At 38.2% G+C, this 12636-nt stretch overlaps 1 protein-coding gene across 1 annotated transcript; it reads left to right on the forward strand.

The window, feature by feature from the left end:
• The first annotated feature begins 3386 nt into the window (after nt 1-3386).
• Nucleotides 3387-4316, forward strand: LOC129151323 (olfactory receptor 5G3-like). The gene is given in 1 exon segment (XM_054725698.1): nt 3387-4316. A coding segment is annotated over 1 exon segment (930 nt).
• The last annotated feature ends 8320 nt before the right edge of the window (nt 4317-12636 follow it).

Raw genomic sequence — 12636 nt, forward strand, 5'->3', positions numbered from 1 at the left:
TCACCCCTATAATTTTACATATACACTAGGAATAAAAACATAATACCATCAACAGATATGAGAGTTGAATCACATTAATATTTTCTTTTCAAAATATCTCAAATACTATCAATATAAAATAGAATACACTGTAAGTAATTATACACATCCAAACCTCAATCCTCTTGACATTTTGAAGCACATTAAAAAGTAATTATCTGGCCATGACTGAGTAGCTCAGTTGCTTAGAATATTGTCCTGACATGCCAAGGTTGTGAGCTCAATCCCAGGTCAAGGCACATACAAGAATCAACCAATGAATGCATCAGTTAGTGGATCTACAAAATGATGCTTCTCTCTCTCCAAAATCAACAAACAAAAAAGGTAATTTTCTGTTTTTAAACTTTGTATTCTTCTCTATAATAAGTATTCTGATTTTTAGTAATACCTGAAAACTATTATTGACTAAATTTCCAGTATGAATTCTACGATACTTTAAAATTTATTTTCAGTTACATTGCAAAATTTTTTTACATCTTTAAAGTCACTTTCAAGCATAAATTCTTTGGCTTTAGTGAAATGTATATTTTGAACAAAAGTCTTTCCTTCTATATTACGAATATAGTATTTCTTCCCAGTATGCATTCCCTGACATTGAGTGGGGCTGCAGGTCCATATATATGGTTTCTAACACTCTTCAGTTTCAAGGTTTTTCCCTACTCTGAATTCTCATGTGTTGTTTAAGCTGTGAACGCTGAATAAAGGCTTTGCCACATTAGTTACGTTTGCATTGTTTCTCTCTGAATTCTCTGATATTCTGAATTCTCTGATATTGAGCAAGTTTCATGTACTGGGTAAGGCTTTACCACATTCGTTATTTTTGTTAAGCTTTGATCCATTATGAATTATCAGATGTTGAGTCAGATATGAATGCAGAATAAAGACTTTGCCACATATGATACATCTGTAAAGATTCTCTTCAATATAAACTCTCTGATGCTGAATGAAGCTTATACAATAGTTAAAAGTTTTGGCACATTCTTTATATGTTTACTGTTTTTCTCCAGCATAAATTCTCAGATATTGAGTAAGCTTTGAGCATAGGTTAAAGGCTTTGCCACATACCCTAATTTTGAAAAACTTCACTCCAGTATGATTTCTCAGATGTTTGGTAAGCCTTGAACACCAATTATAGGCTTTACTACATTCCTCACATCTGTAAGGCTAGTCATCAGTATGAATTTTCAGATGTTGAGCAAGATATCAATGCTGCTTAAAGGCTTTGTCACATTGTCTACATTTGCAAGACTTCTGTCCACCATGAGTTCCCTGATGGTGAGTAAGCTTTGAGTGCTCATTTAAGGCTTTGCCACATTATACTTGTAAGGTTTCTCTCAAGTATGAATAGTCTGTAGAGTAAGACATGAATGTTATTTAAAGGCCTGGACACAGTCTTTACATTTCTAAGTTTTCTCTCCAGTATGCATTATCTGATGTAGTAGTAAAACCTGAAGGCCAATTAAATGTTTTTCCACATTTTTTACATTTCTAAGGGTTTTTTTTAGTAAGATTTTCTTACTTCTATTTAGATTGAATATTAGATTGCAAATTCTCCCACACAGATTACACTTGTAAGCTTCCTTCCCAATATGAATATTATTTTGTTCAGTATGACTTGATGATTGATGAAAATATTTTTATCACATTTACTTCATTTGTTTGTCTACTCCAAAATATGAATAATTTGATGTATCTTGTACTTTGACTTTTTGGTCTAAGAATTTTCCACATTATAATAGTTCTCTGGGAGCTGAGTTCTCCGGTGTTTATTAGGATTTAGCTGTTGGTTCAAGTTTTCCCAATGTTCATTGCATTGATAACTTCTGTCTCAATTATATGCACTCAGTATTATTTTATGGAATGAATTTTCTCTTCCTGGCTTTTGCAACATGACCTGGTTGTCCTCAGAGGACATAGGTGGGTGGATGGATATGTTCTTTTTTTTCTATTCATATCCAAGGGCTCTTTCATTGGCTCCAAAAAGGTGACCACACCTGGCGTAAAGACAGCAAGACCCAGGAGACCAGGTTCCTGTAGTTCCTCAAAATCACACCCATGTACAATTTTCACTGAGCTGGGTCCAGGCATTCCTACTCCTCCTAAAAGAAACCCATAGCCACATCCATGATGGTGAACAGTCCCTGAGAAGCAGCCATGTCATCCTGTTCCTGGCCCTGCTCCTGTTTCTGGTTGTTTTTTCAGTTGATGAGTTATTGAGGAGTTATTTCTGCATCATGAGAATGTGTCTTCAAAGGCATCAACACAACCCATTCATCTGCTTCCATCACACTCATAGGCAGAAGGACTTGGAAATGCTGAAAGGGCCACCCTCTCCTGTCCTTTGTTACAGGAGAGTTGGGAACAATGAGCTTCCACACGGAGACCAAGCTGTGAGTTTTTTCTCTCCTGTCTTCATGCGCTCTCTCCTCTCATAGATGATCATAAACTCTACAGGGATTTCAACGCCCACAGTGACCCTCAGGCTCCATGTTCTAGGAATGTGGACTGATACACTCAGGTTTAAACCAGAAAGAATGACACCAGGAAGGCCAGCATGATCATTGAGATTCCATAGCCTCTTCTGGGTCTGCAAGAAACTCCATATTTTTACTTCAGATTTTTCTTCTCTATTAAGGTCTGTATCCCTCTGTGTATGTTGCATATAATGACAAATAGCAGATCAAGAATTTTATTAGCATGTTGTTAGGATGGAGAAGTAACTGATAATAGGATTGAAGTAGAAGGATTTTTCTATTTCAGTTATGTGAGTTACCAGATCAAGCTGAATGCATGAAGGATTTATGGGTTTTATTCATTTTCACAGTTTTTTTGAAATGTGGATTCTGAGCTAATCAACATTCTTTCACTCAACTGAAAGGAAATGGAAACTAATGTCCATGCTTAAAATAATGACATTAAAGAGTTAGAAGGCAACAGTTCGTCCATATAAGTTAAATAGGTAAAATCCATACACATTAATATAAATTGCCCAGACTGCACAGATAACTAGCACAATAGCCATACCTAGAACCCAGAAGTTAGACTAGTTCTATGAATGCTTGTTGTACTTCTCATAAGTTTTGAAAACATTATTTATAGCGTATTATGATTTGATAAATGTGAGTAGCAAATGCAAAGGTGGTATATATACATCTCCATAACATTTAACATGTTTGAACTGTTTGGTATCAGAAGAAAAGTACAATTCAACTGTAAAATTAAATATTTACACTATCTAAAGAACATAGATATTGACAGCTAATGGATTCAAAGGCTATATGGCTTTTTAAATTATTGATCTATAAAAAAGATTTTGTTTTGCTCTCATTGCAGATTGCCACCCAACAATGGATAAGAATCAAACAGCAGTGACTGAATTTTATTTTGTGGGCTTGACAGACCATTTCCCAGACAAGATGATACTCTTCTTGATATTTCTCTTTGTGTATCTTGTCACACTGGGGGGGAACTTGGGGATGGTTGCCCTTATCTGGACAGATTCCTGACTCCACACACCCATGTACTTTTTCCTCAGCCACTTGTCCCTTGTGGATATTGGCTCATCTTCTTCCATTGCTCCAAAGTTGTTGTGGGACATCTTTCTGAAGAGAAAAGTCATCTCCTTCATGGGTTGTGCTGTACAGATGTGGTTTATTGGTCAATTTGCAGTTACTGAGTGTTTCCTTCTGGCCGCCATGGCATATGATTGGTACATAGCCATCTGCAACCCTTTGTTGTACCCGGTCATCATGTCCCAGCGGGTCTGTGTGCAGTTGGTGGCAGCTCCTTATGCCATGGGCATTTTAAATGCCATTATTCAAGAGACCTTCACTTTTTGCTTACCTTTCTGTGGTCCAAATGTGGTCAACCACTTTTTCTGTGACATTCTCCCTGTTCTCTCTCTGGCTTGTGCTGACACCCAGAATAATAGGTTGGTTCTTTTCATCATGGCTGGAGCTATTGTGTTGTGCAGTGGCATGATCATCACCATCTCATATGTGTGCATCCTGGTGGCCATCCTGAAGATCCAGACTGCTGATGGGAGGCAGAAAGCTTTCTCCACTTGTTCTTCTCACTTGACAGCCATCTGCATCCTGTATGGAGCTCTTTTCTTTATCTATGTTCTTCCTGAGTCAGGTTCCTCCCTAGATATCAATAAAGTGATTTCTCTATTTTATACTGTGGTCATCCCCATGCTAAACCCCCTCATCTATAGTCTGAGGAACAAGGATGTAAAAAGTGCATTCAGGAGCAAGTTTGAAAGAAAAATGCAGTAATAGGATTTAGTAATGGGTGGTAATTAGAGAGAAAATTCCTCAGTAATTATTGTTTCAAATATTTCTTTGCTTCCTTTCTTTCCCCTTTCTTCTTATAGTTCCATTTTGCACCTGCTATACCATTGGCAGCTATCCCACAGTCCTTATGTGGTAGGTAGTCAGATAGGCATGAGAAGAGCAGGACAATAGGCCAAATATGGAATGTCACCAGGGCAGAAAGTCCTGAACACCTAGCAATGTGTACCCAGCAATGGGAAGAAATGGGAGAGCAGGTACTAGAGATAAATATTGTTAATAAGGACTTCACCCCTAAGGTACGATTTCATCCCAGGTCACTAGGGTTTGATCCTCCATCTGACCTTTATCTGGTGGCATGCAGCTAGCTAGTAGTAGAACCTGTACTCTGTCCTCCATTAGAGAAGAACAAGAGGTCTGGATAAAAGCCCTATCTGACTTTCATTCAAGGACAGGAGAAGACCAGACAGGCCCCAATAGGTCATTTCCAAGAAGAAAGCAGTGAACCTCATCCAAGGGTTTGAAACAAGCCCTAGCCCATACAATGGGGCAATATTTTGAGGCACCACTCAAAACTTTCTTTGAGCGTACTTTTGCTTTGTTGCTGAATAAACTTTTTCTTGCAAGTTTGAGTCTTGGCTCTAAATTTTTTCTTAGTCAGAACTCAAGTACCAGGGTCTACTTTTGCCTTTTATAATTAGACTAGAGGCCCGGTGCATGGGATTCGTGCACTGGTGGGGGCGTGGCCTGAAGGGATTGGTTGGCTGTGGGAGCGCCACTCATCCCGGTCAGCCGGGTGGCACTCTGCCTGTAGGAGCACACTGACCACCAGGGGGCAGCTCCTGTGTTGAGTGTCTGCCCCCTAGTGGTCAGTGCGCATCATAGCATCTGGTCAACTGGTCGTTCTGGTCATTCAACCATTCGGTTGCTGGGCTTTTATTATATAGGATATTCTGATCTTTTTTTTTCTACTCTTTGTTCTCTATATTTTTCATTTATTGAAGTTTCTATTGATATATCCTTAAGCACACTGATTGTATTCCTCAGTCATGTCCAGTCTACTAATAAGCCAATCAAAGACATTTTCCGTTTTTATTTATAATTTTGATCTTAAGGATTTTAATTATAGTTGATTAAAATTCATGGCCTGGGAACTAGAAATCAAAGAGAACCAAGATGGCGGCATAGGTAAATGCCTGTACTTTCTGCCTCCCACAACCACATCAAAATTGCAACTAAAATATAGAACAACCATTATCCAGAACCACTGCAAAGCTGGCTGAGTGGAAGTACTACAACGAGAGAAGTATAAAAGAAAGCACACTGAGACTGGTAGGAGGTGCAGAGGTGCAGAATGGGCTGGTCCGGCACCCTGGTGTGCCGCTTTTTTATTCTGGAGGGAGATTGCCTCTGTGGAGGCCACTTGGAGAAGCAAGGAGTCCCAGGCCCACACCAGAACCCCAGCCCAGGGTTCCAGAGCTGGGGAAAGAAGTCCCTATGGTCAGCAAGAACTGTGGATTGTAAAAACCAGTGTGGATTGGGGCTGAGTGACACAGGCTGCTGGAGACCCAGCTGTTCCTCTTAAAAGGCAGGCACCACAAACTGAATTTACAAGCTCCCACTTCCTCTGAGCTCTAGTGCTGGGTGAGGCTCTGGGGAACCCAGACACATATGGAGAGAAACTGGACTGTCTGGCATCAGGGCAGGAACTCATGGCGGTTTTCTTCCAGACAGCGGTGCTCGCAGTGGTCATTGTTCCCATGCTGGGACCTCTCTGGTGCAGGGCTGACCGGCAGCCATTTCTGTTGGCTCCATCCTGGTGATTCCCTGAGACCCCGCCCCACCCAATTTACAACCCTACCAGTGACTTTTCCATATAAATGGTCTGTCCTTTCTCAGGCTAAAACTCTGTCAAACAAGCTGCAGCTGGGTCAAGGAGCCCTAAACCTATCAATAAAAGGCCCAAGGCCAGGCACCAGCACCAGCCTGCTTTGCTTTACAGCTGGGCCTCATCTGGGCACTTTCAAACCCTATACAAAGAGGAGGAATCTGCAGATCTTTCTGTAGATCCTGCTGGATAGCCTCAGGCAGTGGCTGACTTTGTACCTCCCTGGAGACCCAAAAGCCAGGGTACCATACAAGATTACAACTTTTCACATCCATAAGTGACACACTGAAGGGGCAGACTCAGTGAGCACCAAAGCCCCACTGTAGCAAGTCCTGCTCCATAAGGGTATCTCCTGCACAGCAGCTCTCCCCCTGTAGTCACAACTGGTCCCCATAGCCAATTGAACTGGAGGTTAATTCCTCACAGTGACACCAACAGCAATCAAGGATCAACTTTAACAAAACTGTGCACACAGCCCACAAAGGGGTGTACCAAGAGTGTCCACCTCAGGTGAATGGGGAGGCTGAGCCACTGGGCCATATAGGACACCTACTACACAAGGCCACTCTATCAACTTCAGGAGACTTAGCAGTTACCTAATACATAGAAACAAACACAGGAAGCAGCCAAAATGTGGAGACAAAGAAACATGTCACAAATGAAAGAAATGGAAGAAAGCAAAATACTGGATATAGAGTTCAAAACCACAGTTATAAGGATACTCAAGAATCTTCTAGAAACCTCTGAGGAACTTAGTGAGACTTTCAAGGATCTTAGTGAGAATGCCAAAAATAAAAAAAAATGGAAAAGGACTAGTCAGAAATTAAGCATATACTGACTGAAATAAAGAATAATATACAGGGATTCAACAGTAGACTAGAGGATCCCGAGAATTAAATCAATGATTTGAAATATAAGGAAGCAAAAAAACACTCAACCAGAAGAATCCAAAAACATGAAGATAGTGTAAGGAGCCTCTGGGACAACTTCAAGCATACCAACATCCAAATTATGGGGGTGCCAGAAGAAGAGAGAGAGCAAGATACTGAAAACCTATTTGAAGAAATAATGACAGAAAACTTTCCCTACCTGGTGAAAGAAATAGACTTACAAGTCCAGGAAATACAGAGAACCCCAAACAAGATGAATCCAAAGAGGACCACCAAGACACATCATAATTAAAATGCCAAGGGCTAAAGAGAGAATCTTAAAAGTAGCAAAAGAAAAACAGTTAGTTACCTACAAGGGAGTGCACATACAACTGTCAGCTGATTTCTCAATAGAAACTATGTAGGCCAGAAGGGAGTGGCAAGAAATATTCAAAGTGATGAATAGCAAGAACCTGCAACCAAGATTTCTCTATCCAGCAAAGATATTATTTAGAATGGAAGGTCAGATTAAGAGCTTCACAGACAAGAAAAAGCTAAAGTAGTTCATCATCACCAAACCAGTATTATATGAAATGCTGAAGGGTATTTTTTAAGAAGAGGAAGAAGAAGAAAAAGGTAAAGGTAAAAAATATGAACAACAAAATGACAACAAATACATATCTATTAACAAGTGAATCTACATATCAAATGAATAAAAAAATCTGATGAACAGAATAAACTGGTGAATGGAATATAATTAGGGGCATGGAAATGGAACAAACTGACGATTCTCAGAGGGAAGAGGGTGTTGGGGAGTGCAGGAATAGATTAGACAAAGATCTTATATGCATGTATGCATTACCTATAGACACAGACAATAGGGTAGCAAGGGCCTGGGGTGAGGTGGGAACCAGGTGAAGGGACGCTATGGGGGGGAAAAGATGGAATCTGTAATAATCTCAACAATAAAGATTAATTTTAAAATATTTCTGGCCTGATAACTTTACATCCCTGCCACGTCTGGTTCTGATACTTGCTGACTCTCTTCAAAGTGCATCTTTTGCATGTTTGTATGCTTTATAATTTCTTATTGGTAGGCCTACATGATGTACTGAGTGTACTGAGTGAGAGGAACCGATGACAATCAGCCTTGAGTACTGTGGTGACCAGGCAGAGGGGGAGGGGAGTGTTTTGTAGACCATGATTAACTCGCAGTCTTTCAGTGAAGTGCTGCTTCTGCTTTGTGAACTTCACAAATGTTTCTTCTTTTCTTTTCTTTTCTTTTCTTTTTTTCCCCTCCCCATAAATTGGGACAGGATGCCTAGAGTGGGCAGAAGTTAGGTGTCTCCCTTCTCCCATGTGGATGGTTGGAGGTGTCTGAAATTGGTCATTTCCCTGCCCTTGGGTCAATTAGGCTCTGATAATACAACCCAGTGTAGGCTCCGGTTAACTAGTTTCTCCTGAGGATGAGCAAAGTTACATAGAGAGTGCTGTGGTGTATTTAAAAATGGTCCTTTTTGTTCTCCTCCTGCTGGAAGCATAAGGGGATTTCTTAAAACGAGCTCTTCTTAAAATCTCATAAAACCTGTCCTGTAACACTTAGAATCATGGGTGTGGTGAAATTTTCCAGGTAAAGCCCTGTTCTTGGGCATAAAGTAACATGAGTGATTTAAAAGTTAAGAATATAGTATATTTTACTGATAAACAGAAATGCTAGTATGGGATTTTTTAACCTCTAAACAAATGTTATTGTGTAGAAGGGAACCTAGAAGTGGACTTTGGTAGTCCTTAACCCAATTGAGCACTTTCTCCAGTTGTAAATAAACCTAAAACCAGTTATTCCCAAGTTTATGTGCAGTTTTTATTTCAACTTTCAGATACAGTATTTGAATGGTGAGTTTCTGTCTCTTAGCACTAAGTGCTTCTTGTTCAAAGGCACTTGACTCCATTTTTTCAAAGATGGCCCCTAGATGTGTATACTGTTTCTTCAGGTCCCTCCTTTGAGAAAAAAATTCCATTGTGAAGTATTATTGGCTCAGACTCCATACTATTTATTTTGCTTTAATTTATTCTCTGTGGAAGTAGACTCTTGAGGTTCAGATTCTTCTGGGATTAGGTGCCAATTGATTCAATCTTGCAAGAGAAATATGCACTTTATACTGTGCAATATATGAGAGTCAGAAAAGGCAAGGAATTATTTAATACATGTTAGTAAGTGCCAAGTTAATTAGGATAGAGATAGTCCATCTTCATGTATGAAAGTAAGAGTAAAGTAAGAATTCATGAAGCTTCAAGAACATCACATTGGAGATACTCAGTTCTTCCAGTCTGAGACCATAAATTCACAAAATTTGAAGTTATTAAAAGAGGAAATTAGGGATTTTATGAAAGAGGTAAGCCTGCTCAATTTTGGTTAAGCCAAAATAAAAAAATTATATAGTTATTATTATATGGCCAATTTAATGTTTTAAGTTTTCCAAATAGAATATCTTGGTTCAAATATTCTTATGCATTTGTCACACTAAACAGAAAATTTTCATGATTCTTAAACCTAAATAGCAGGTATTTAGGTATTTTTTAGTGAACCAATGTTCATTTAATATCTCCATTTTAATAGGAATTCGGTGATGTAGGATGACCAGTATTCCATTGCTGGCAGGTTTTGAACATATATGTTTTCAAAACTAATTATTTGTGAATTCTATTTCATTATTTTTTTCTGTAATTACATGAGCCCATTCATAAATATATAAAACTATTACCTGAACTAGAGTAGAATTCTGTCAAAAACTTAGATTTGTATAAGAAATAACATTAAATAATATTCACTTATATGACTAAAGCAAACACAATCCATAGGGATCTTACATAAATAATTTATTGGGGAGGTAAATATGTGACCACTTTTGCCAACTATAGTTGTGCCATAATGACAATTCAATTTTATATTTAATGTTACTAGGTATCATAGGACAAATATTATCCTTGTTTACACAGGTGATTCACTGGGAAGTTCATATGTATAGAAATGTGTATGACTCTGATAGTGCTTAGAAGCTTTAGTGTATGTGTGTATAATCTGGGGATTTTGTGAAAATGCAGATTAAAAAATATTTATTTAAGAGAGGAAGGGAGAGGGGACGAGAAATAGAAACTTCAATGATGAGAGAGAACCATTGATCGGCTGCTTCCTGCATGCCCCACACTGGGGACTGAGCCCACAACCTGGGCATATGCTCTGACCAGGAATCAAACCAGTGATCTCTTGTTTCATAGGTGGCTCAACCACTGAACCACACCAGCTGGGCTGAAAATACAGATTTTGATAGAGTTGAATTGGAATGGGGCTTCCGACTTTACATTTGTGATCTGCTCCTGGGAGATGCTGTTGCTGTTGGTTCATAGACCACACACTGAATAGAATGTTCAGATGACTGTAACACAGTGTCCTGCATGTGACTTTTTGTGGGTTAATTGTTGAACAGCATCACCTGAGATTATCACTATTTTTGTTTGTATTATTATACCTGCTCCCTCCATTTTTCTTTGCTGAGAATCAAACTCATATGTAGGTTGTTTTCATAATTGTAACATGATACTGTCCTGGGATAATGTGCAGTTGAAGAAACATACAGTTGAAAATATAGTCATAATTTTCTTTTGCTAGCATTAGTTTGTTCAGTTATCTAACACCCCTCCCTCCATGAACTTTGATAAGCACAGGGGATACAAATATTAATAAAGCAGATGTTCTTTGCTCAAGTTGTTCTATGTTGTGAAATAATGTAATATTTTTTATAAGTGCTGTTTTAAAGGGATGGTATGGTGCTATGGAATTATGATGAAGGAGAAACTAATATTGACCCAAGGTTCTAGAAAAGCATAATAAAAGAGAGAAATAAGGGAGTAGGGAATTAAGTTTTATGAGCATTTACTATGTAACAGCTATTTGGCTATTGTATTTAGTCTACTTTTAAATTGCTCTGTGAGCCAAGTATTCTTCATTCATTTTAAACATATGCTAGCAAGACAAAGCTATACAGTATATGCAGAAAGATGCAGTGTTTGATTCTAGGTTCACTTGGCTCCAGCTTGTGCTGATTCTTGTCTACTGTGCTCCACATACAGTGGCTTTTGAGCTGTGATTCTTTCTTGTCTTCATAGCAGTTCATGCTCTCTGTGATATGTTTACACATTCTAGTAGTGGGTAGGAAAGTGTCCCCCAAATATTAACGTTCACCCAGATCTTCAGAATATGACTTTATTTGGAAATAGACTTTTTTCAGTTGTAATTAGTTTGAGTTGAGGTCTTATTGAATTAGAGTGAGCCCCAAATCCAATAACTGTGACCTTATAAAAAGAGGAGAGGACATAGAGATACACAGAGAGGAAGGCAATGGGAAGACAGGGTCAGACAATGGAGTTGATGTGTCATAAACGATGGATCACCACGAAGCACCAGACCATGGAAGAGACAAGGAAAAATTCTCCCTTGGAGCCTTTGGAAGGAGTGAGGCCCCACTGACAGCTTTATTTCACACTTCTGATTTCCAGAACTGTGAGAGATACATTTCTATTGTTTTAAGCCACCACGTTTGTGGTTATTTGGTGTGGCAGCCTTAGAGTACTAATAGACAAGTATTCATTATGTATTATATGTGTTTGTTTATAGTCTTGTGTCTGACTTGAATGTAAGCTCCACTTATTTCACAAATTGTCTTTTGCACAGATGTAGGGCTTTGCCCAGGGTCCAGAGGGTAATCACAAATGTTTGCTGAATACACTTCAAACCTATATAATTTTATTACCAATGTCACCTCAATAAATTTAATTAAAATAAAAAGGAAATAAGTGAACAAATATATGAATTCAGATTTTTATTATTTTTTATTTTATAATTTCATTCTGCTTTATTAATGAAAACAATATTAAGTTCACACATAGACTAATTAAAGCATGATGAAAGCAACTGTGTGACCATTTGTCAAATTACACATTACAAATATTTAAGAAGAGTAACTGTTCTGACATAATGATATGATAGCTGTGCTTTCTTTGGTTTTCAGAATGGGGTTAATTATTTTATATATATATATAGTTTTATGCAGTTAGAGATGAGTTGTCCGTACTTTCTCAGATATCCCTGATTATTTTTTTATTTAAATCTCATAAACTCATGGTCATCACTTCTATCTATTGCTTCTTTGAAGATACATTAAGATTTTAATGAATTGACACCATATTTTCCTTAAAGGGTAATTGGAAAAAGTAGCTAAAATTTATAATGTTCCTCTATCTTACATTAATGAAAAAATGCCCTTCATAGTACCATATAACAATATTCTAAGTTAACCAAAAACAGCATCCCCATTTAGATTTTCTTAGTACATTGTGTAATACAATACCCTTAATCTCCCATGGGAAAATAGATATGAGTGAAACCCACCTTTTATATAGAAGCTCACAGATTTTAATACAGCAACAATCTCCCCCATAATTCCACATATACATCAGGAATAGAAACATAGTGGCATCAATTGATATGTGT

Source organism: Eptesicus fuscus, chromosome 13, assembly GCF_027574615.1.
Source record: "Eptesicus fuscus isolate TK198812 chromosome 13, DD_ASM_mEF_20220401, whole genome shotgun sequence".
Taxonomy (NCBI): Eukaryota; Metazoa; Chordata; class Mammalia; order Chiroptera; family Vespertilionidae; genus Eptesicus; species Eptesicus fuscus.